Source organism: Microcaecilia unicolor, unplaced genomic scaffold, assembly GCF_901765095.1.
Source record: "Microcaecilia unicolor unplaced genomic scaffold, aMicUni1.1, whole genome shotgun sequence".
NCBI classification, from domain to species: domain Eukaryota; kingdom Metazoa; phylum Chordata; class Amphibia; order Gymnophiona; family Siphonopidae; genus Microcaecilia; species Microcaecilia unicolor.
Genome location: NW_021963554.1, coordinates 14004 through 39453, shown reverse-complemented (window position 1 = coordinate 39453; position 25450 = coordinate 14004). Strand labels below are relative to the sequence as shown.

General features: G+C 41.4%; 1 protein-coding gene across 1 annotated transcript in view; it reads left to right on the top strand.

Annotated features, from left to right (window-relative positions):
- The window catches only part of LOC115459421 (epoxide hydrolase 4-like), a gene marked incomplete at its 5' end in the record, with an annotated part of 58696 nt that extends 35960 nt beyond the window's left edge, over positions 1–22736 (top strand). Inside the window, one exon of the mRNA XM_030189246.1 lies at positions 21901–22736. Coding sequence (XP_030045106.1) covers positions 21901–22135 — 235 coding nt within the window. The remainder of the gene's footprint in view (positions 1–21900) is intronic.
- Between the last annotated feature and the right edge of the window lie 2714 nt (positions 22737–25450).

Here is a 25450-nt window from a genome sequence, read left to right as displayed (position 1 = left end):
ATTATTTATTTGGGGGTCGTTTTACAAAGGCACACTAGTGTTTTTAGCTCACGCTAATGATTAGCACGCACTAAATACTAGACATGCCCATTGGAATATACGGGCGTATCTAGCATTTAGTGCACGTATGTTTAATACACACGCTAAAAATGCTAGCAGTCCTTTGTAAAAGGACCCCTCGGTGCATAAATGTTATTACAGAGGCACTCCGCAGTATGTGGCAAAGTAAGTGTGTTCTTCTCAAATGGGTCTGCTGCAATTCCCACCTTTGTCTAAGATCAGTCTAGCATGACATCATGCTTTTAGTTATATTGGTCTTCCATTATGGAATTCCCTCCCATGGGAAATTCAGTAAGAATTGAACCATCTTTACTTTTTGGAAAAAAATTGAAAACTATACTGCAGTATATGATTTATTTTATTTTATTGTATACTCTATTCCCCCTGGTGCATCAATCATACACAGCCCATTCAAAGTAAATGGGCTGTGTCGGCATTAGTGTACCAGCAGCCACCAGTGCGGTTTAGTAAACGGGGGGGGGGGGGATTATTTGTACTGTAATCCACTTTAAATTATTATTTATTTATTTATTTATTTTTTACTAAAGGCAGAATATCAAGCATAATCAGTTGAACACAGTCTTGCTAATACAGGTAACTTAACAACAGTAGGTGTCCAGGCCCTTACCTCCCACCAAAAAAAAGCACAGGCCTCTTGGACCCCCTCTAGATATAATGAGGAGAACTCAGATCTGGCTCCTCAACCCACTTCCCAGAGAAAACCACTGTTTATGGTGTTGGCAGGGTCTCAGGGTTCTCCCCTCCAGTGTGGTCTGTTTCAGTATTTCCAGGGTGTGTGTGGGTGTGCACTACTGCTGTACACATAGCTTTTGCAAGCAAGCAGGCAAGAAGGGTCTCCATCCCTATCCTCCATCACATGTTGTCTGTATGCACCATCATCACTGTGAGCGTTTTCTACCATAGAGCTACCACTTATTGCTGCCATCACTACTACTACTACTACTACTATTTAACATTTCTAGAGCGCTACTAGGGTTACGCAGCGCTGTACAATTTAACATAAAAGGACAGTCCCTGCTCAAAGAGCTTACAATCTAATGGACAAATGTACAGTCAGTCAAGTAGGGGCAGTCAAATTGGGGCAGTCTAGATTTCCTGAAAGGTATAAGGTTAGGTGCCGAAAGCAACATTGAAGAGGTGGGCTTTGAGCAAGGATTTGAAGATGGGTATGGAGGGGTTTGGCGTAGGGGCTCAGGAAGTTTATTCCAAGCATAGGGTGAGGCGAGGCAGAATGGGCGGAGTCTGGAGTTGGCAGTGGTGGAGAAGGGTACTGAGAGGAGGGATTTGTCCTGTGAGCGGAGGTTTCGGGCAGGAACGTAAGGGGAGATGAGGGTAGAGAGGTAATGAGGGGCTGCAGACTGAGTGCATTTGTAGGTAAGAAGGAGAAGCTTGAACTGTATGCGGTATCTGATCGGAAGCCAGTGAAGTGACCTGAGGAGAGGGGTGATATGAGTATATCGGTTCAGGCAGAATATAAGACGTGCAGCAGAGTTCTGAACGGATTGAAGGGGGGATAGATGGTTAAGTGGGAGGCCGGTGAGGAGTAGGTTGCAGTAGTCAAGGCGAGCGGTAAAGAGAAAGTGGATGAGAGTTCGGGTGGTGTGCTCAGAGAGGAAAGGGTGAATTTTGCTGATGTTAAAGAGGAAGAAGCGACAGGTCTTGGCTGTCTGCTGGATATGCACAGAGAAGGAGAGGGAGGAGTCGAAGATGACTCCGAGGTTGCGGGCAGATGAGACGGGGAGGATGAGGGTGTTATCAACTGAGATCGAGAACAGAGGAAGAGGAGAAGTGGGTTTTGGTGGAAAGATGATAAGCTCGGTTTTGGCCATGTTCAGTTTCAGGTGGCGGTTGGACATCCATGCAGCAATGTCGGATAAGCAGGCCAATACCTTGGCCTGGGTCTCCATGGTGATGTCTGGTGTGGAGAGATACAGCTGGGTATCATCAGCATAAAGATGATACTGGAAACCATGAGATGAGATCAGTGAGCCCAGGGAAGAGGTGTAGATTGAAAAAAGAAGGGGTCCAAGGACAGATCCCTGGGGAACTCCAACAGAGAGCGGGATGGGGGTGGAGGAGGATCCATGAGAGTGTACTCTGAAGGTGCGGTGGGAGAGATAGGAGGAGAACCAGGAGAGGACAGAGCCCTGGAACCCAAATGAGGACAGTGTGGCAAGAAGTAAATCATGATTGACAGTGTCAAAAGCGGCGGATAGATCGTAACTGGTAAGGAAGTGGACTGAAAATAGAAGTGCTGAAGCAAAATTCATGGCTTCTAACAAGCAAGCAGATTTTGACCCTGGCTGTGGAGATGCACAGTTGTATTCAGGCACAGCCCGAATATCATAGGCCATCCTGAGACAATAACTCTGGAAGTCTGCTATTACTTCTAAGATTTGCTATGACTCTAGATGTCAAATCCTCTGAACATGACAAAACATCATTTATTAATGGTCTAATTTCAACAATGCGTAGTGCCAATACTTGGTTTTCTGATGAAACTATAATCATTCAGTAGGAAATAGAAAGCTTGGGGAATCTGAGCCAATTGCCAAATATGAGACACATTAACTTCCTAAATTTATGTATACAGATGATATATAGATGGGGATGGGGTGTTGAAAATTGGAGTACTAGATGTGGTAAATCAGTAGCTCTTGGCACAATGTTGTATCGAGATTGTGTTAATATTGTAAGCAGCATGTCTCTAATTATATACTAATGTTTTAATCTATATAGTATGATTTAACAAACTGCAGTCTTTCTAATAATTGCCCAATCCTGCCCCCCTTTCAGGACCAAAAAAACCCCTATAATTTACTCTAAAATCCAAATCCTAGTTTCTTCTAATAATCGTCCACCCCAGAATTCGGCAGTCAGGCAGACACTTTAATTAAGCTCAGCAGGCTTCATATCATCACCCAAGCTCCATATTTTTCATCTGAGCTTTCCTTCATTCCCATGTCATCTCATCTCATCTTAGTCTTTCTTAGCTTTTCTCACATCTTTCAACTTGCTCACCAGTTCCTCCACTCCATTTAACTCTCTCCCAGCCTTCCATTCCTTTAGTCTCTCATCCTGTCCTTCCATCTCAGTATCATTCTAAGAGTAGCCATACTGGATTAGACCAATGGCCATCTAGCCCAGTATCCTGTTTTCAGCAGTGGCCAAGAAAGGTCACAAATACCTGGCAGAAACCCAAATCGTGGCAATTCATACTACGAATCCCAGGGCATGCAGTTGCTTCCCACATCTGTCTCAATAGCAGACTATGGACTTTTCCTCCAGGAATTTGTCCAAATCTTTTTTAAACCCAGATACACTAACCGCTGTTACCACATCCTCCGGCAAAGAGTTCCAGAGCTTGTTCGTTGAGTGAAAAATATATTTCCTCCTATTTGTTTTGAGATAACTATTGATGTATATCTTTTTAATTGTTTCAGTTTTACCTGGGTGTATTGGCAGCAATACACCTTAGGGCTTTACCTTGGGTGAAGTGGCAGTATTGCACCTTAAGGATATGTAACAATACCTTGACTGGTTCCAAGACACCTTTTAATGTGTTTATTTGTGTTATATGTGCAGTATTTATTGACTGATTGACTTACATTTTTCAATTTTATGTTAACTTTAAGTTCATGTTATATTAATGAATTTACCTTTCTGGAATACAGCCATCCAAAGCAATTTAGAAAAGGGAGTGCCTCCTTGCTTCATCCTGAGTCTTGCAGGTCTCTAGCAGGCCACCAACACATTTACACTTCAGACTGAAGCAGGCAGAGGAGCACACACAGGTAGGAAGTACTACAGGGTACAGGGATGTAGGGGAGGAAATTGCACTGGGATATTTAGAAGATGGAGGGTGGTGGCACAGAATGATATGCTCTGGGCTATGCACCATCCTGCCAACCAAACTCTTGTGGTAATCTGATCTCATGGGTCTTCCTTTTAAAGATCTGATGTTCTGCAGTAAGCGCAGTAGTTAATTATTATTTCAAGCATATTATTATAAGCCTTTCTGTAAACTATGTACTTACACAATAGAATATTACTTGTTTCTCATTGACAAGTCAACCAGGTCCAAGACGTTTAAATTAGATGTTTTATTTCAGGAGTCACAAAAGCTTTTCACAAAAACAAATGGCATACACATCTGAGCTGACACATACTGAAGATATTTAAGGATTATAGTATTTTATTGCATAAAAAAAGCAACGATGTATATGGCTAAAATAAAACAAATTGTCCTAATCATTTTAGCTGACTTTTTCATAGGATACCATTGAGCTACAATAATGACTCATGTACTTACCACACAAGCCTAGACTTAGTTTGCAACAGATAAACAAGTATGCCAAAATGTAGATTCTAGTCTGAAATGTAGGTTTTTGAGCACTATTGTGAGTCAGGAGACCTCCCAGGAAATGAGCTCCTGCTGCTGCTGCTGACCCTCCTCCCTGGGAACTCTGCTCGCTGGGCAGATCTCTCTTACCTGCACCCTTCTCCTCCACCGCTAACTCCAGACTCCGTTCCTTCTATCTTGCTGCACCGTATGCCTGGAATAAACTTCCTGAGCCGGTACACCAAGCCTCATCTCTGGCCATCTTCAAATCTAGGCTAAAAACCCACCTCTTCGATGCTGCTTTTAACTCCTAAACCTTCAACTGTCCCCTATCCCTGATATGTCCTGTCTGTCCTAACCCTTATCCCTTTCTTGTCCTGTCTGTTATAATAAGATTGTAAGCTCTATTGAGCAGGGACTGTCTCTCCATGTTCAAGTGTGAAGCACTGTGTACTTCCGGTAGCGCTATAGAAATAAGTAGTAGTAGATTTCACCTCCCTTTTTGCTTCCCTATATACTTATACATAGTAACATAGTAGATGACGGCAGAAAAAGACCTGCACGGTCCATCCAGTCTGCCCAACAAGATAAACTCATATGTGCTAGTTTTTTGTGTATACCTTACCTTGATTTGTACCTGTCTTTTTCAGGGCACAGACCGTATAAGTCCGCCCAGTACTATCCCCGCCTCCCAACCACCAGCCCCGCCTCCCACCACTGGCTCTGGCACAGACCGTATAAGTCTACCCAGCACTATCCCCGCCTCCCAACCACCAGCCCTGGCACAGACCGTATAAGTCTGCCCAGCACTAGCCCCGCCTCCCAACCGTCTCTGCCACCCATTCAAGGCTAAGCTCCTGAGGATCCCTTCCTTCTGAACAGGATTCCTTTATGTTTATCCCACGCATGTTTGAATTCCATTACCGTTTTCCTCTCCACCACCTCCCGTGGGAGGGCATTCCAAGCATCCACCACCCTCTCCGTGAAAAAATACTTCCTGACATTTTTCTTAAGTCTGCCCCCCTTCAATCTCATTTCATGCCCTCTCGTTCTACCGCCTTCCTATATCCAGCTGAAGTTGGGTAAAAACTTAAACATCAGTAAGTTTACTCCTTCTGCCTCTTGGAAGCTTTCAAGTTTTCCAGTAACTGACCACTGCTGCCAGGCAGACAGCAATAAAGATGGTTGTATATAGTGGCCAGCCAAACAACAGGCCCTGATCTGGACCTGACTCAATTCAGCTGGCCAGGTCTAGGAATGCTAAAGAGGCAGCATCCCCAGCCCTAGGGATAGAAGGATACATAGCAGCACTATGCAGGCTGCAGTAGGGTGAGCTTGTGCAGGGCGCTGTGGTCTGTAGTATTAGTCCTCTGCCAGTCTGTCTTTGTGGTACCAGAAAGAGCAGTTTTTGTTATTATCTGGTCGATATTCAGACAGCAGCTGTCAGCATTTATTATTTTTTTTTTATGTTGACCGTTGCTGGCTAAATTAGCCCTGGATATTTAATGTGTAGGCACCGGCATTGAATATCTGTCTTTCACTAGACATGTGATGGCTGCCAGCTTTTATGTGGCTCTTTTGGCCAATAACCCCTGCTGGAATGAGACCTGTGAATGAAGGCTTATTGTACCCAAAAGAAGACCAACATTGGACTGCATATAGACAGGATGACAATTGTAAAAGCCACCATGTTTGTTTCTGAAGGGCTGGGTTGTAATTTCTGGTCTATAATTTCAAATTACTATTAGTATAAAGGACAAAATTTTCAATGACTACTAGGCTCTGGTGTGTTCAACAAATTTCAGGAAATACTTAGAAAATTTACAGCCCTTTGAAAACATTCTGCATTTTCTTGTCAGTGCATCAGACTCACATAATTTGTATGAACAGTTATTTTTCCACTTATCAACACACCGTACTCCACACCTTTTAGGGGCAAAATACTTTACTGGTGACAAAATATGTGCCCTAAAAAAAAAAACTGAAATGGAAGAAATGGAAAAGTAACCACCCCCTACGCCAGCAATTACAGCTGTGAGTCTGTTGTAATAGGTCTCCACTAACTTTACGCACCTCAAGTTGTCAGTATCAGGCCTTGAATATCAGATTTGACTGCTGTGGCACTGTCCAGTTAGTGCCAGGGTGATCCATGGGTGGAGCCGGCACTTAACTGGTTAAATAAGTGCATAAAATTAGGACAGTAAAAAGACCACCCTCACAAACCAGACCCTGGTCTCAGTATCAGCTAGTGCTTTCTAAAAATAAATCCATGCCTTCTACAGTTCTGGGCAGAGTCACACTACAGATTGTCAATTAGATTAAGGTTAGGGCTCGGACCACTCAGGGTCATTTGTCTTTTTTATTTCCTTAGTCATTCCACTGTAGCTTTGGCTTTAGCTTTCCTGGGAAGCTGGCTAACTGAGAACTGTATAACTGACCCACATGTTCTCCCAGTGGAGGGCTCGTTTCAAGAGTGCTTGCTAAAGTGGTACAAGAAGAGTACCCCTTCAGAGTAATTAAATTATAGCCCATGAGAGAAGATTTGCCTTCTGAGTGCTTAATTTGCATATCCTGTGAAGCGGTATTCTCCAGACGGAGTGCAAGGAGGGTAGGGTAACAGAGCTGTGACCTGTTACATATTACCAGGGAGGGCTTTGGGGGGGAGGGGGGGTGATGTCATATGCCTTATGATGATTCACCCTGAGTTCAAGAGGAGCCGTGCAGATTGATTTTGAAAGAGAACTCAAGTACTTGAGAGAGAATTTTCTATGGATTCTTTTCTTGTGGAAGAGTTCAGGCTCCCTACCACCACCTTTTGAGAAGGAGAGAATGCTATATGGTCACCTCCAGTTAAAAGAGAAGAGGAGCCTATTGGATCCTTCATCCCATTTTCCTAGATGAGGGGCAGTGTTGGCAGGAGAAACTCAAGATGTCACTTCCTGTTAAAACGGGTGTGAATCATTCATTTACTCTTATAAAAAATATTAGGACTGGGGGCAAGCAATGAAGCTACTAAGTAGTAACATAGTAGATGACGGCAGATAAAGACTTCTATGGTCTATTCAGTCTGCCTAACAAGATAAACTCATTATACATGGCATGTGATACTTCATACATATGTCTAAACTTTATTTGTCCTTGCCATTTTCAGGGCACAGACTGTAGAAGTCTGCCCAGCACTGGCTTTGCTCCCCAAATACCAGTGTTGCCACCCAATCTCCGCTAAGCTTCTGTGGATCTATTCCTTCTAAACAGGATTCCTTTGTATTTAGCCCACGCATTTTTTAAATTCCGTTACTATTTTCATCTCTACCACCTCCCGCGTGAGGGCATTCCAAGTATCTACCACCCTCTCCTTGAAAAAAAATACTTCCTGACATTATTCCTGAGTCTGCCCCCTTTCAACCTCAATTTATGTCCTCTAATGTCATGTTGTTTCATCACTTTCTAATCCTCAAACACCATCACCCCAAGGTCCGTCTCCTGAGTCGAGCTTACCAGTCTGTCCCGTCCTATCTGGTATCTCTCTTTTGGGTTTCTGTACCCCAAAATAAATTTAAAACAAACTGGAGAGAATACTTCTTCATTCAACGTGTAATTAAACTTTGGAATTTGTTGCCAGGGAATGTGATTAAAGCAGTTAGCTTAGCAAGGTTTATAAAAGGTCTGAATAATTTCCTAAAATAAAAGTCCATAAGCCATTAGATGGACTTGGGGAAAATCCACTGCTTATTTCTAGGTTAAGCAGCATAAAATCTGTTTTTCTGTTTTGGGATCATGCCAAGTACTTGTGACTGGATTGGCTACTGTTGGAAACAGGATACTAGACTTGATGGACCTTTGGTATGTCCCAGTATGGCAGCGCTTATGTTCTTACATTCCCTGAAGAGGCCACTAGACCATCATGACTTTTAAAAGGTAGGCTTGGGGTGGGCTTACGGAGGGTGGAACTGATGGGCAGCCCGGAGAGGTAACGGTCTTTCTGTTGGGAGTGGAGGCTGGCTTGGGGGGGATGAGCTTGCAGCAGGGGACGGGGCCACAGTTTTGTTTTCGATTCTGGGTCCAGCCGAAATTGAGTGGCAGATTTTGGCCGCAAATTCATTTTATGTTGGCCTCTATCTGTCTGTACTCCAAGGGATATTGAAGGACTTTGCAAATTTTTTGTGCCCATCCACTTATGTGTCTTTCCACAGCTTTGTCCCTGAGTTCTTTTACCAGCATCTTGGTTCTCATGGTTGGGTTTTGCTTTGAAGTGCACTGTTTAGTAAGGAAGTCAGCTGAAACACTGGAATTTATCCTGCTATCATGTGAATCAGTGCAGTTTAACACAGGTAGTGCCAATTTATATGGGTGTGCTTCGGAAGTTGATTGGTTATACTGGAGCTTAAAATATTTATGATTATACAAGGGTTGTGGATATTTATCCAGCCAAACTTTCTGTACTATTTTGGGTTCTGCTGGGTACTTGTGACCTGGACTAGCCACTATTGGAGTCAGGATGCTGAGCCCAATGGCGCTTGGTCTCACTCAGCATGACTGATATTTTTCTACTTCATTTTCTAAGGATTTGTGGAGTATATTTTTCACAACTGTTATGGGGTAAGGAAGTATGGATAAATGGAGCAAACACTGTTGCAATGTATTTTACTTCCAAACTATAAAGCAACAAAAAAAGCGAATATTTTGATAGGGGGTGTAGACTTTATAAAGCTACTGATCATATAGGGGCCCTTTTACAAAGCATCGGTAAGCCCAACACGGGCTTACCGCACACTAAATCGGAACAACCGCTGGCCCTATGTGGCTGCCGACGGTAGTTCCGGTTGGAATATGCACCATTTCCAGCATGCTGTAAAAAAAAATTTTCTCTAGCGTGGCGCTAGCCCCGCAATAATCGGGCATCAATGCACGCTGCCTGGTTACCGCAGAGTTAACGTGGGAGCCTTTACCGCCACCTCGGTGAATTTCGGTGAGTTATCTCACCGCATGGCCATTTTTTTTTGGGGGGGGGGGGGGGGGGGCTTACCCGCTGTGGTAAAAAGGGCCCTGGCGCTTGGAAAAAAATGGCTGCCACAGGGCCCTTTTTTCAGCAGCTTAGTAAAAGTACCCCATAGTTGTTCTGTAACTCTTCTCGGAGGATGATTCTATGCAAGAGTTAAGGTTTTTGATATGTAAAATTATGAAATCTCATTGTGTAATGTTTTATAGAATTATGTGACTTCAATAAAAAGACAGTAATAAAGAATCATGGATTTGATATAACACCTGTGTGCTAGAACCAAAGCAGTTTTATATTTATTATGTACAGGCACTTTCTCTGTCCCTAGTGAGCTCACAGTCTAAGTTCTTGTACCTGGGGCAATGGAGGGTTAAGGGACTTGCCCAGGGTCACAAGGAGCCGCAGTGGGAATTGAACCCAGTTTCCAAAATATATACGAATCAGTGGAATCACAATGGCAAAACCAACATATATAATTCCACTCAAAGAATGAACCTAAATGCCAAAAAATGTATATTTAGAATTAAATCATTGATTTGCAAGGAAAAGCCTCAGAACCCAGTCTGGCATTATCTATCCTCACGGACAACATGGGAATAAACCTCACTGATTTTATATTTAAAATCCAATTGTGAAAATCAATTCAATATGAAGAAAAATATAAATATCTCTCAATACACACCAGCTCACATAAGCTTCTAATCACAATAAATCTTCAAATCAGTTAAGTTCAATCACAACTTATCTTTAAATGATTCAAACAAAACAAATGTCCAGGAAGCTAAGTCCAAAAGTTCCACTGACGGTGGCCAGCATTTTGCTTAAAAGCTGCTCCAGGATATTCGAGACCAATAATCTAAAAGATTTAAAAAAATGCTCTACAAGGAATTTGTAAAACTCTTAAAAACATTAAAGTTCATAAAACTTTCTTCATCTTGGCGTCTGATCTGCTGCTTATAAACTTTCTCAAACAATGTCTGCCAACAGGCATTACTGATGGGTGACATCACTGACGTCATATAAACACAGTATAACTAGCAAAATGGAAACAGAAGATCTTAATAGAAATGTTGCCGCTCAATTTTAGCATTCAAACCTTCAAGTTCAACTGATTGCGATCTGAAAATCCACTCTTGTTCCCATTTTAACACCAATCCCTTTCAATCTCCTCCTCAGTCAAGCACGGATATGGGATCAGTGACACAGCATTTCAACTCCATGAACAGATGCTTGCTGTCTACACAATGCTGAACTTATTGGTTCTTCCAAACATCCCTGAGTGACAGAGCTCCTATTCATTCATCCTCACACTAAATTGATGTACATCTGCCTTTTATAAATCTTCAAACGGGCAGATAAATCACATACTCCATAGAACATGAAATCACATGCTGCAATTTAAACCATTTGCATGTTGCGGGATGCTCAAAAAAACTGTCGAACTCAAGTGTTATTTCACAGCTTTTCCAGGAATTACATTTTTATGTTTTCCCACCTTCAAATGTTGTTCCCTGCTACGGTCAGCAACACTCAAGTTTCTTTTTAAATTACGATCCCTTAAGTAGGCAACTCTCAAATCCTTATTTTGAAAGGGTTTCTGTAAAGACAGGACTGACCAGCGTTTTAAAATTTTTACAAATGTTTCAATCCCTGGGCCATATTTAAAAACTACAGTGAGAGTCCAATCTTCATGTTGAGAAGGTTATTGACCAACCAATAATTCACAATTCAGATATTTAGCTCTTGTATGGGCTGATTTTAATATCATCATAGGATATCCCCAAGAAACAAGATGCTCCTGCAAATATTGATTCTTATATTCTTCTACCTCTGAACAAATTCTCAAAAACTGAAAACAGGGAGGCTTCTCTTTAAGGCAGGTGGATGACAACTATTGAAAAGTAAGTATTTCTATTAGTTGATTTCTTAAATATTGTAGTTTTAAACATACCCTCTTCTTTATATATTAACACATCAAGAAAAGAGATGGTAGTAGAGTCACACGTCACCACAGATTTTATAGCAGGATGTCTTGTGTTGAGCCATTTAAAAAAAAACTGTCCAATAATAGCCTTGAACCCAAACTTAAGATGGAAAACTGTCCAATAATTGCTTTTAATCCGACCATAAGACAAGAAATATAATCTATAAATCGCACCCAAAGCTTCACACAGTGACTAAACAGGCTGTTCTTAATCCAAGGGTCCTTTTACTAAGGTGCGCAGAAAAATGGCTCACGGTAGTGTAGGCATGGGTTTTGGGTGCGTGCCAATCCATTTTTCAGCATGCCTGTAAAATAGGCCTTTTTTAAAATTTTTGACGAAAATGGACTTGCAGTAAAATGAAAATTGCTGTGCATCCATTTTTGGTCTGAGACCTTACCGCCAGCCATTGACCTAGCGGTAAAGTCTCATGTGGTAACCAGGCGGTAATGACCTACGCATGCCAAATGCCACTTGGCGCGCATAGCTGACGTGCATCAGAAAATAAAAAATATTTTTCGGCGCACCTCAATTTTGGTACGCGTAGACACTTATGTGGCTTGGTAAAAGGGCCCCCTCACTGTTCTTCAAAAAAATCAAAGAGATTTCCAACTGACCCAGTTTCCCAGGTTCTCAGCCCACTGCGCTAACCATTAGGGTACTTCTCTACTCCTCATATAAGTTTAGGATACAACTGCTGAGTCCCAGTTCTCATGCAGTGATTCCTGCAGCCTTGGGCAGATTTATTCATGCTCACTACAAAGAAAAAAAATTACTCACTGGTTTGAAGATTTCCATTTGATTCTGTTCATTTCTCAAAGTTTAATGTTCTTCTCAAACCCTGGTCCTTGAGAACTAATTATTGTGGAAACTTTTATCACTGATCTGTTGACTGTCCATTGCGGATAACCTGAGAGCTAAGCCAATTGGTTGAGCCTGACATTTCCAATCACATGTCCTTGTTAAAAGAAATAGGGCCTGATATTCAAAGCAATGTGAGCGGGCAGGAGAGGCTCTTGCCTGCTTAAATCACTCTCATGGGCTGGTTGTCAATATTCAGCAGCACTTAACCAGGCAGCGCCACTGAATATTGGTAGTAACCGACCATCGTGAAAGCGGACAGGAGAGGGGCATTACATGGGGCTGAATCTGGGAAGAGCCTGGAGTTAGGCAGGTGCCAATGGTAGTGTTACCATATTTGCTCCCCCCCAAAAACAGGACACATGCCCCACCACACCCACCCCGCACTGTCACATATTGCCCCGCCCCTTTCACACATACCCCACCCGCCCCCTGTCACACCCCCTAAGGGTGTCCTATCCTTCCCTCCCCTTACCGTACTGTACTGCCCTGGTGGTCTAGTTACCTCTTTGGCTGCAGACTGTCTTGCTGCCTCCCGTACCGGCGCTGATTCCTAATGGCTGCTGAGAGTGACCTTGCAATATTTCTGCGGAAGTCTCGCGAGGCTGCTGCTTGAATTCTCTGTGGCCATTTTGAATCGGCACCGGGACCGGAGGGATAGGGCAGGCTGGCAAAACCCGCCCTTTTACCCTGCCGTGTCCTCAAAAAGAGGACATGTCTGGGTAAAACTGGACATATGGTAACCCTAGCCAATGGTATTCAGGGCCAGGGCCTGCATATCTAACTGGGCATGTAGGACCGCATAAACAGCAGTCCTAACTTTGCCCGGTTAGCTATGCAGGTGCCAGCACGGAATATCTGCTGGCTCCCACATAACATCTGGGTACTGGCCTGCAGATGGAGATAACTTCCCCTCCTTCCCGGGTACTGGCCTGCAGATAGAGAACTTCCCCTCTTGCTCCAATCCCCTCCTCCTCCTCCCTTAAGTTATAGTAGGCTCCTCTTAAGCTTACCTTAATTGGCCTGGTGGTCTAATGGTTGACAGGGGCAGGAGTGAACCCCATATGCTCCTGCGCTCGCAGCTCCTGATTGAAAATGGTCACTGCAACCTCTAGCAGTAGTTTTGCTGCACTCCTTCTAGTGGTCACCTTGAGTGAGGTTCATTCCTTTCCCTGTCAACCACTAGACTACCAGGCCAATTAAGGTAGACCGAGGGGGGCTGCTGCAACCTGGGGGGGGGGGGGGGGGGGGGTGAAAGGAGCAGAAAGGGAGAAGTGTAAGCTTCCCTTATTCAGGTCCCAGCCTGTATTCAGCCAGGACCTGCATAACCTCAGAAAAACTATCCCCACATCTACACAAGACACGGAAGATGAAACACAAAACCACGTGCTATACCTAGCAGAACACTCACACGGACCCTAAACTATAAAAATGGCGAAGGGAATGACTATTACATTTCCAAAGTTCCAAAGACTATCAAATTTCACATTAAATATGATCTTACATAAACAATTATGCTCAACCATGTCTAGCTAGTTAATAAGATGTAATGTAATATTGTTTACTGTATACTGAACAGTTCCAGTGTAAGTTATTACTAATTAATGTTAGCTGATAATTTGATAATTAATGTAAACCACTTAGAACTTGTCAGTAAAGTGGGTTATAAAATGCCAAATTAAATTAAATAAGTGTCTCATGCAGATACCAACTGAATATCAGCCAGAACTTACATAGGAGCTAGTAGTTCTCTGTCCAATATGAGCCAGATATTCAATGCTGGTGCCTGGACATGGCCTGGCATTGAATATCCAAGGCTAATCTTGCCAGCAATGGTCAGCATTTAAAAAGAAACACTAGCTGCTACCAGCTGAATATTGACTGGAGAATGACTAAAAATTGTTCTTTCTGGTGCTTAATGGCACCATGAAGACAGACTGGCAGATGACTATTACTACTACTACAGTAAAGGATGAGTTTGGTGGGAGGGGGAGTTAAGAAAAAAAAAAAGATGGGAAGAAGGGATTACAAAGAAGGGCAATAGCATTTGTTAAATGAAAAGCTCTGTAGCCACATCTCAGTTAATAGGTGTACTAGATTGCAATTCCCAAGGGTGGTAGATTTGTTAAATGGAAAGTACTGTAGCTCAGCTGGTAGGTGCTCTGCATTGCAATGCCTAAGGTGGTTCAGCTGGTAGAGCCACCATATTCTTTTTTTAAACCATGCTGAGCTAACTGCTTTTACCACATTCTTTTGCAACAAATTCCAGAGTTTAATTATATATTGAGTGACTCTGAAGTAAATTACATCGTATGTAAGGAGCATGGAGCAGTGGCTGAGTTGGGAATAGGGGAATAATTTATCTGTTTTCAGGTGTGCTGCCTCATCATAGTTATACACTGGAAAGCGCTGTGTGGCCAGTCTACTAAGAATGCTGGGCTCCTGCTACATCCCAATGGCTTGATTTTGTGTATTTTTCACTTGGACATTTTTTTTTAAATGGACCAAAAAGATAAACGCACCGAGCACAAAAGCATCTAGCAAATAGCCATTTATGTTTTAACTGTTTTATTGATGTCACAGTTTACAACATGCTTAGACAATAAACATAAACTTAATATTGATCTCTGTCTTCTTTAACAGACCTTTGACTAAAGTGTCATCAAATTTTTCTGTGAAATTTTTCTCCCTCTCCCCACCCCCCCATCCCCTTGCTTATGGTTCAACAATGTGTGTTATTTTTTAACAAGTCTACATATTAACAAGCATTTACATCCTCAGTTATATACAATGCAGTTCCACATCATTTGCTCTCATTCCAATATATTCTGTTCAAATCACCTAAATTAATGCTATTCCCCTTTCTTGTTGATCTCCTTATGTCCAATCTTTGATCTTTATTCCCCCCCCTTTCCCTTAATCACCCCTTCCTCTTCCTCCTCCCCCCTCCCTTCAGCCCTCCCAGCAACTCTTATATGCCAAAACCCATATCTGTCGTCTTATAGTATTGCCTATAAGGAGTTAACAATAAGACTACATCCTTTCTGTGTCATCTTATCTAAGTAACATCCCCATATTTTTAAGAATCGGGTTTTCCTTTTACAATGTCCTTTGGCTTCTTTGGCCTCCCAAACCAGCAATTGATGCACTTTGTTGCGCCAATGCCAAAAGGTCGGCGGGTTGGCTACAGTCCAATGTTGCATGATACATTTTCTTGCTACTAGATATAGTTTTCGGCACAACAGTGTTTTGTCAGCATTTAATCTCCTTTGTGTTTCATTCATATCTAATACCAGTTGTAATGGATTCATGTCTCTTCTACTACTCACCACCCCTGAAAGATAAGTAGTTATTTGCCTCCAATAGCGTTGTATTGGCACACAGTCCCACAATGCATGGTATAATGTATTCTCAAAATTATTACATTTCAAACACATAACTGTTTCAATTCCCCCCGATTTAAACAGTTGCACTTGGGTAAAGTATGCTCTGTGTAATACTCTGTACGCACACTCTCTATAATCAGCTCCTCCTATTATATATGGGATATTTTTAAGCTGTGTTGTCATATCCCATGTGTCCAATGCCCTTCCCACATCCTTTTCCCATTTCTGCCGGATCTGCGTCAAATCTTTCCCCGGGGCAAGACTCCACAGCTTTTGATGTATTTGTGATATGGAGGGGGCATGTTCAGTGATCTCATCAAAGAAAATCTTAATTTGATTTCCTAATTTTTTATTCAATAATTCTTTGTTTAGTGATTGTATATAGTGCTTCAGTTGGCAATGTGCATACCTATCTCCCCAGCTTTGTTCGTTCTGTCCTATCAACTGTGTCAGCGGTTTGATGCCGCCCATTGCATCTAAAACATCTGCTAGCTCAGTTACCCCCAATTGTTCCCATCTGTCAAAAGTTTTGTTTTCCATCCCTGGTATAAAGGCTGGGTTCCCTTTAATATTGATAAGTTCAGTGATTTTTGAGTCCCCTCCCAGCAATGTCCCTATAAACCTCCATGCTTCTCTTATTGGTTTAAGTAGTACATTATTTCTATGTTTTTGTGGTATTTCTGCATTCCTCAAGTGTAGTAGTGTAATAACGCGATATGGACTAAAGAGCTCTTCTTCTATCTCAAGGGGTGTATGTTCTTGAGTTTGGCAAATCCTATCCCTCACATGTCGTAAAAGGCAGGCCATATTATAAAATTTAATGTTGGGAATTCCCAGTCCTCCCTGTTTCCAACCTCCCAACATATATTGTTGCTGCATCTTAGCTCGTTTCTTGTCCCAACAAAACCTAAACATTAACCGATATAGTTGTTTTATATCTTTCTTTAGTAATGCTATAGGCAAAATCTGTAGTGCATAAAGCCACCTTGGTAGTATGACCATTTTTATAAGGCTGATCCTCCCCGACAGGGATAGCGTCAAGGTGCCCCAGTAGTTTAGTTGTTGAGAGGTCTGTTCTAATAATTTTGCTACATTTAATTGATATGTCTCTCTCGGTCTAATTGGTAGCAATATACCCAAGTACGTAAAGGAATTATGTGTTTGTTTCAAAGGGAATCCATCTAGCCATAAGCTTTGGATACTCACATTGATCGCCAGGGCCTCCGATTTGTCCATGTTCAGTCTGAAGCCTGAATAATCTCCATATTCGCGGAAGATCTCTAAAAGATCTTCAAGTGTCTTCTTTGGTTTTGTTATTATCATTAACAGATCATCTGCAAATGCAGCTAGCTTGAAATCCTGTTTCTTAAATTGTACCCCAGATATCGCTTTACAATCATATATATCCCTTATAAGCGGGTCCAATTGGAGCGCAAAAAGAAGGGGCGACATAGGACACCCCTGTCTTGTTCCTCTACCAATCTGTATTTCTCCTGATACATTGCCATTTATCAGTATTTGCGCTCTCGGTAAGTTATACAATGCTCTAAGCGCTTGCACAAAATTGCCATTGAATCCATATTTTCCTAGCACCGAGTATAGAAAGGGCCACTCCACTCTATCGAATGCTTTTTCTGCGTCAAAGCTTATCATTAAAGCTTGTTCTTTGGAGTGCCCCAATCTTTCCAAGGCCGCCATAATGTTCCTTATGTTTTTCGTAGTTGATCTGCCTTGTACAAATCCTACTTGCGCTGGATGTATAAGCTCAGGTAATACTCTGCCTAGTCTATTTGCTAGTATTTTGGCAAATAGTTTTGCTTCCTGATTGAGTAGAGAGATAGGTCTGTAAGATGTGACTAGTTTTTCGTCTCTTTTAGGCTTAGGAAATACTACTATTCGGGCCAGGTTTAAATGCTCAGGCATCTTACCCTTATCCATCCATTCATTAAATACCTTAGCTAGGGTAGGAATCACCGAGTCCCCCATCAGCTTATAAAATTCCGCTTTATAGCCATCTGGGCCTGGGGCTTTGTCTGTCTTGCTCTGAGTTATGGCCCAGGTTACCTCCTCATCACTAATCTTAGCATTCAAATGATTTTGGTCACTGCTTTGTAACCTCGGAAGGCGTAGGCCCTCTAAATAAAGTTCACCTGGTAGTCCCTCCTGATCCGTAGCCTTATAAAGCTGTTGATAATATGTTTGGAAAGCTTGCCTGATCTCATGATTAGTGTGTATAAGTGTCCCCTCTGTAGTTTTTATAGCTGTTATATTTCTGGATGCACTCTTAGGTGCTATGAGGCGAGCTAGGTATTTGCCCCCTTTATTTCCATGTCTATATAGTTGGAACCTATAATAGGCCTGGGATTTTATTTCTCTCTCATGTAGCAGAGAATTCAGAGCTGTCTGCAGGGTCACTATCTCCTGTCTAGTCTTGTTACAGGGGTTCGTGCCGTATTGTCTATTCAAATAACGTAGTTGTTTTTCTAGCTTCTCAATTTCTCTATCTCTTGCTTTTTTATATTGCGTTACATAACTTATAATTTCACCTCTCAATACGGCCTTTGCTGCTTCCCAAAAGTTGGTCACTTCTTTTACTGAGCCTTCATTAAAATGTTTATATTCGGCCCATTTTACAAGTAAGTATTCTTTAAATTTTTCTTCCCTTATCAAGTATGACGGAAACGTCCAGCTGTGCATTCTCTCTTCTTCCCCTCTTCCCCTCCATGTCATTCCTATCACCGAGTGATCTGATATTACACATGGGTCTATATAGGCCGCCGTAATATCTGTTAATAAGTTACGGGATATCAGTAGATAGTCTATTCTTGAAGATGTACCGTGTGCTCTGGATTGATGTGTGTATTCCTTGTCAAATGGGTGCAGTGTCCGCCAGACGTCAATTAAATCAAGCGCTGTACAAAGATCTGGAATTCCTCTAGTATCCACATTTCTCATTTTAGTTGGGGGGTGTGATCTATCCAGGATTGGGTCCCAGGTCATATTAAAGTCGCCTCCCAATATTGTGGGTAGCGAGTCCAGCTGTGTGATCTGTTTAAGTACCCTCTTGTAAAATTTTTGATCTAGTATATTAGGAGCATAAATGCTTCCCAGAAGCGTGTTCTTTCCATTTATCGTAACTATGCCCAAGACATATCTACCCTCTAAGTCTGTAATTATCCTGTGTACTTTAGTTGCTATCCCCTTTCGGATGAGTATTGCCACCCCTCCTTTTTTTCCTACAGCTGCCGATGCCACACAATCAGCTACCCACCATTTAGCTAGTTTGTCATGTTCTGTTTTGGACAGATGTGTTTCTTGGAGCATAACAATATCAGCCCCTATTCGCTTTAAGTGTCTCAGTATTTTTGATCTTTTGATTGGGGAATGTATACCCCCTACGTTCCATGATACTACTTTAATCTGTTACCTTTTGTAGCCAGTGTACTGTCTGCTGATTATATTTTATTTCTAGGAATCGCCGGCCCAGCCTCCAGCCACCCCTTTTAGTATGCAGTTTCCTTTCTATTAGTTGTATTTGGATTTTGGCTTTCCAATGAGTTACTTTTGTCCCCCCCTCCCCCCCCTCTTCTCCGAGTTTGTCTCTAGCTGTTTGTGTTTTGTGCGTTGTCTTCCCCTTCCTTAGCTTCTCCCCTCCCTTTGACCTCCCTCCCTCTTCCCTTCCCTGTTCCCCTTTGGAATTTCCAGCCCCTATTGGACTTATCACGTGTTAACCCCCTCCCTCTAGACCCCCGTATTGCATTTTCCCTTTCCCTGATATTTCAATCTTCCATACTATCTGTTAAACCCTATTATCAGAGTCTCTGTTACAACATCTTAAATTTTTAACATATTTCTAACTCTCACAACTTTCAGCATCATTTGCCATCCTTAGTATACTTCGCCAAGGTTACAACGCCCCAGCCAGCTTTGTCAACTCTAGGCATGTGCGTTTTGTCCTTTTGACAGTACCTTATCTAATCAACATAAGATTATTTTAACTCTTAATTTTCCTATTATCTTGTCATTAAATTCTTCTAACATACATAACTTTAGCTTATTAGATATTTTACTCTGAACCTGGTTGTTATAGACTGCTGCATGTTCACAGGCCTTAAAGTTTCATGTGCTGGTGTTAGGGCAATTCTCTTTTGTTTGTCGTCTCTTCATTTTCTTTCGCTTCCCTTCATTAGTATCAAGCCGTCTTTTATCAAACCATTTTCAATATATGGCGTCCCTTCTGTCAATTCTGATATCTCAATGAAGTGATTTCAGGATTTCGCGGGTGTTGGGACTAATATTACCCTGCAATCCATTCTGCCATAGTTTGCCATCTTCTGGTTCTCATCATTCAAAAATTTCCGGTTTCTCAGTATAATCCTTGATTCTCTTGCGGCATTGTAATCCAATTATGTTTATGCTTAGTTTCATATCCATGTCGTCATACTAGCTGTGTCCTTGGTATTCAAGCGTCAAGTTCTTATGCCAATTTTAATTATTTCTTCCATATCAGTCATTCATCTCTAGTTGTTATAATGCTTGCAACATATTCTTGAGCCTCTAATAGCGTGTTGCACATGCGTGTATTAGATTGATAAAAAATCTTTAATTTGGCTGGGTACAGTAAAGCGAATTTGATTTTGTGCTGTACTAATTGGGAGCAAATTGGCGAGAAACTCTTTCTTTGGGCGGCCACCGCCGTGGAATAATCTTGGAAACATAGAATTTTATACGTGTTATAATTCAAGCTGGCTCCCGCTCGCATTTTCTGCATTATTATAGTTTTATGATGAAAGTTTAATATTCTGCAAATAACCACTCTTGGTCTGTTGCTATTCTGTCTCACCGGGCCTACTCGATGGGCTCGTTCAATGATCAGTGGGCCCATTTCTTCAGGCAGACGGAGCTCTTTTGCTAACCACGTTTCCAAAAAACCGCGTAGTTCCTTGTCTCCCAGCTCCTCCGGTAAGCCTACAAAGCGGAGATTATTTCTTCGCGATCGATTTTCAAGATCCTCAATTTTTTCCGCCTGAGTTTCAACCATTTTCAGCAGTTTGGTATTTTGGTGTTCCACCGCAGTAACTTGGTCTTCAAGAGCCCCCGTGCGTTGTTGAAAACTAGCCACTTCCTGGCTTAGTTGAGTCATGTGCGTTTGGAGACCCTCCAATTTAGTTTCCAATCCCTGTAATTTCTTATCTAAGACGATTTCCAGTGCTGTAGTAACTTCTCCTACAATCTCGGCTGTCCATGCGGAGCTAACTGTTACGCTCGATGGACTTGCCGGGGCCGCCATCTTGTCTTCTCCGAGCTTGCTCTTTTCCCTGTCTCGTCGAATCGATTTAGCCGCCATCGCCGCTTTTGTTCTCCCGCTAGAATGATTATAGCGTTACGGAGGTATCCTGATTCTTTCTGAGACGTATTGGTATTAGTTTACAGGGTTCCCGACCGGGGTTATCCAGAGGGAGCACGGAGCTGATCTTTTAGTGACCGCTCGCGTGCATGGCGTCACGTGATCTCCGCAAATAGCCATTTAAAAAAAAGTTGTTTTTCTGTTTTGAAAATGGCTATATTTCCCACTTTAATTTTGGACGTTTTTAGCAAAACATCCAAAACTGGACTTGCATGTAATATCGAAAATGCACCACTATATGTTCCATCTTTGCTTATACCCTAGGCTGTCCATTAAAATGTTTATTTGTATATTGTGTTCACAGTGTAATGTAGTATACTATGCCAAACTTGTACTGTTATTTGAATATTTTTACTGCTGCAATTGTCTGTTGCTTATGTTTGACTTATTCGTGCTGTACACCGCCTTGAGTGAATTTCTTCAAAAGGCGGTAAATAAATCCTAATAAATAAAATATTGCAGTGCCCCTTTCCCCTCAATATACTATATTTTTTTGTTACATTTGTACCCCGCGCTTTCCCACTCATGGCAGGCTCAATGCGGCTTACATATACAGGTATTTATTTGTACCTGGGGCAATGGAGGGTTAAGTGACTTGCCCAGAGTCACAAGGAGCTGCCTGTGCCTGAAGTGGGAATTGAACTCAGTTCCTCAGGACCAGAGTCCACCACCCTAACCACTAGGCCACTCCTCCACAAATTTGTTGTCATGCAATAAACATTTTAATTTTAAAGAATAAAGGATTAGTTCCAGGTTTAAAGAATGTTTTCTGTTAGTCATATTTAAAATAAAGAGAGGATGGGCACCCAAAGGCTTAACTTCATCTGCTTTATGTTTTGAAGCTGTCTGCCACTGAAACGCCACGAGGTGACAACACCCACACTGCTGTTATGGGGAGAAAAGGATGCATTCATGGAAGTGGAGATGGCTGAAATCACAAGGGTCTACGTTAAAAGCTATTTCAGACTAACAGTTTTGTCAACAGCCAGTCACTGGCTTCAACAGGATCAGCCTGATATAGTGAACAAATTAATATGGACATTTCTAAAAGAGGAAGGGCAAAGAAAGAGAGAGTGACCTGATCTGCACACACAGGCTCTTACTCAGTTAAATACTGGGGTTTGTAAATGTGCCCTCTATGAATGTCACAAAGTAATTACAGACTGAAAACAGTGTGAAACCAATGTTTAGTGTCAGCGTCAGTGTTACTTATATTTTGCACATAAAGGTACCTGCCTTAATATATATAATTTTATATATAGAACAGGAAAGTCATGAAAAGCCTTTTTATTAGTTTTTTTTACATCCCAATGTGTGGTGCCTTGTAAAGCTTACAATGTAATTTACACAGGTGTGCCATGTGAAGAGGTTTTGTAGTCATGTGTACTGAATTTCCCATTTTGTCAGAGGAGTTTCTAGCTATTTTTTGTACTGTTAGTGGGGAAGGGGGGAAGTGTGTTGCTAACTCTTTTTGGTTACTGTATGGTCAAAGTCCAAAGTAAAGGTGTTTTGTCACCTCTTGAGTACAGTACTGTCAGTTACAAAATGCATCAGTGCACTGCAAAATTCAAATGCAAAAATATTGTAAAGAAATTGGTTAAATGTTACTAGTATGATTAGCACAATATATTGGATAAGTCTTCTCAGTGTATTAAAGCTTGCTATATCATTTTTTTAAAAAAGCCACAATATGGTTGTACTTTGCTGTTTTGTCTTACAGTTAGTTAGTTACCTTTTCTCCAGGAGTTTAGATACTGGGTGCCAATGGACTGGTAAACATTAGTTATGTTTGCCCAGTTTCACTTCCTTCAAATTGACCATTCTGTGTTTTGTTTGGGGTTTAGATTGGTACAAAATTGCTTGGAAATCAAAGGTGATGATTGAAAGGGTGCCTAAGCTCTTTACTTACTTAGAATATGTCCTTGGTGTTCACTCCCAGTTCTCTAGGGCTGCAGATGAATAGGCATCTCAATCCTCCAGTACCTACTTCACTCTATAAATAAAATTATGTTTTTTTATTGAAACTTTCAATCTTACAATAGAAAATATTTTTATTAAAAATATAGTCCAACTTCTATCCTTACCATACCACCTCATTCTCACATTTATCTTCACTTTCTCTGGCATTTTTCCAGACAATAAGGCAAGGCTTTCTCTGGGGGGGGGGGGGGGGGGGGGGGGAGGGGAGGAGTAGGGGGAGGGTAGAGAGACAGACTTCCTCTTACTCATGGCCAGTGCGTTTTGTCTAGCAAAAAAGGTGCCAGTACTCAAATGCTAGGTCACCCTTCAGGGGTGGGGTGATCACTGTGCGACCCACCCCACAATAGCCAGGCCTCCTGTAACCAGTCACAGAATCTATAACAAGGCAGAATTGGTGTGTAGAGCCTGAGCTCTTTCATTAAAATTTTGGGTCCATAGGTCAATTTTAGCAGACAATGGAAAAGGTGCCGGTACTCAGTACCCCCAAGTACCCCCTCAAAAAATGCCCTGCTCATGGCTACCACTCTCCAAACTAAAAATCCCATTTCATGATGATGTTCCTGAGACTTAACTCTTTGGAGCTTAATATCATGACCCCTTGTTATACCTGTATAGTATATACTGGACCCACTTTCTCAAAAATAAAACATCTCAGTTCATTTTTAAGGTTTAAGAATCAAAGAATACCTAACAACATACAGCTGAACAACAATGCTAGACAAACACATCAAGCAGCACACAGCTATGGAATGCACTACCCAAAATCTTAAGATCAATTTAGAACCATCTACATTTCAGGAAATTACTGACGACCACCCTGTTCAAGAAGGCTTACCTTCTAGACTCAACCTAAATTACTTCTTTGTTACAGCAAAATTCATGGACTTTATCATCTTTAATTATCTTTTATTATCTTTGTTGTCTTATACGTTGCATATTCGATTACTATCTTATTACATTGTTAAATTGTATTTTACTAACTGTAGCCTGCGCTACGGTATTGTGTAAGCCACATTGAGCCTACAACTAGTGGGAAAATGTGGGGTATAAATGTGTTAAATAAATGATAACAAGCAAGCATAATTGAACAAAAAGCATCTCAGTTAATTTTTATTATAGTTGAACATTGTTATCTTGCTTGTACTGTATCTTAAAATGAAAAAAAAAATAAAACAATTTGTTGAAAAAAATCTCTGCACTAAGGGGAAACATCGTTACACCATTGTTTGAGGCATCAGTTGGCAAAGAAAAATTAAGGCTATTTGTTTAAAGATAAAACAAATGCTTTAGAATGGAATATATAACTGTCATATAGGACCTAATTCTATTTATGGCACCTAAAAAAAATTGGTGCTGATCTAAAACACGCTTAGGCATATTCTATAAGCTGCGCCTAAAGTTAGGCACGGTTTACAGAATACACTTAAGCCAGTCCACTCAACTAGAATTTAGGCGCAGCAAATTACGCCAATGAAAACCTGGTGTAAATGCCCACACCTAACTTTAGGCACAGAACGGGTTATTCTATAACAATGCGCATAAATTTTAGGAATGCTCACAACCCACCTGTGCTGCTCCCATAGCCACGCCCCTTTTTGGGATCCGCATGGTAGAATTTATGCGGATTTCTTTATAGAATACACTTAGTGAGTATTGTGTATAATTCTAATTAGTGCCAATTAGTACCGATAATACCTAGTTAAAACCCAGTTATTGGCACTGATTGGCTTGCTAACAAATTGAGTTGTGCATGCAAATCAGAATAAGTGTAGATTTGCATATGCAACTCTAGTCGTACTATATAGAATCTGTGGGATATTGTTGAAACCTAATTTCACTTAAGATCATAAATTGGTTCAGTCTAGGAGATGATTTTTCAAATTGGTTTAAAATTCTTTATCGTTCACCAACCTCAAGAATCATGTTTAATAGTAACATTACCAACCCAATACAACTTAAAAGAAGCACGAGACAAGATTGTTCTCTCTCCTCAGTACTCTTTAATCTGACTTTGGAACCACTACTATTGGCAATTGGACAGCATTCCAATATTTTTATTTCCTCTTATTTGATATACTGCCAATCACTATATGGCAGCTAGGTGGTTAACAATAAAAGTTCACAATGAGCAATAGGTTAGAAATAGAGAGGGAGAAAAGAAGAAAGGAAAGAAAAAAAAGGTATTGAAGAATGAGTACCCTGCATCATAAGGGAAAGGCCTGACAGAAAAGCCAAAATTTTATAAGCTTCTTGAAGATGGGGTATGAGGATTTGGATTTAAGAAGAGAAGGTAAACTGTTCCAGAGTTCGGGCATGGCTAAGTGAAGGCCATTGCTCGAGTGATATCAAGCCTTATGGTAGAAGAGGAAGGGAGATGAAGAAAGGCCTGTTGGGAAGAGCATAAAAGCCATG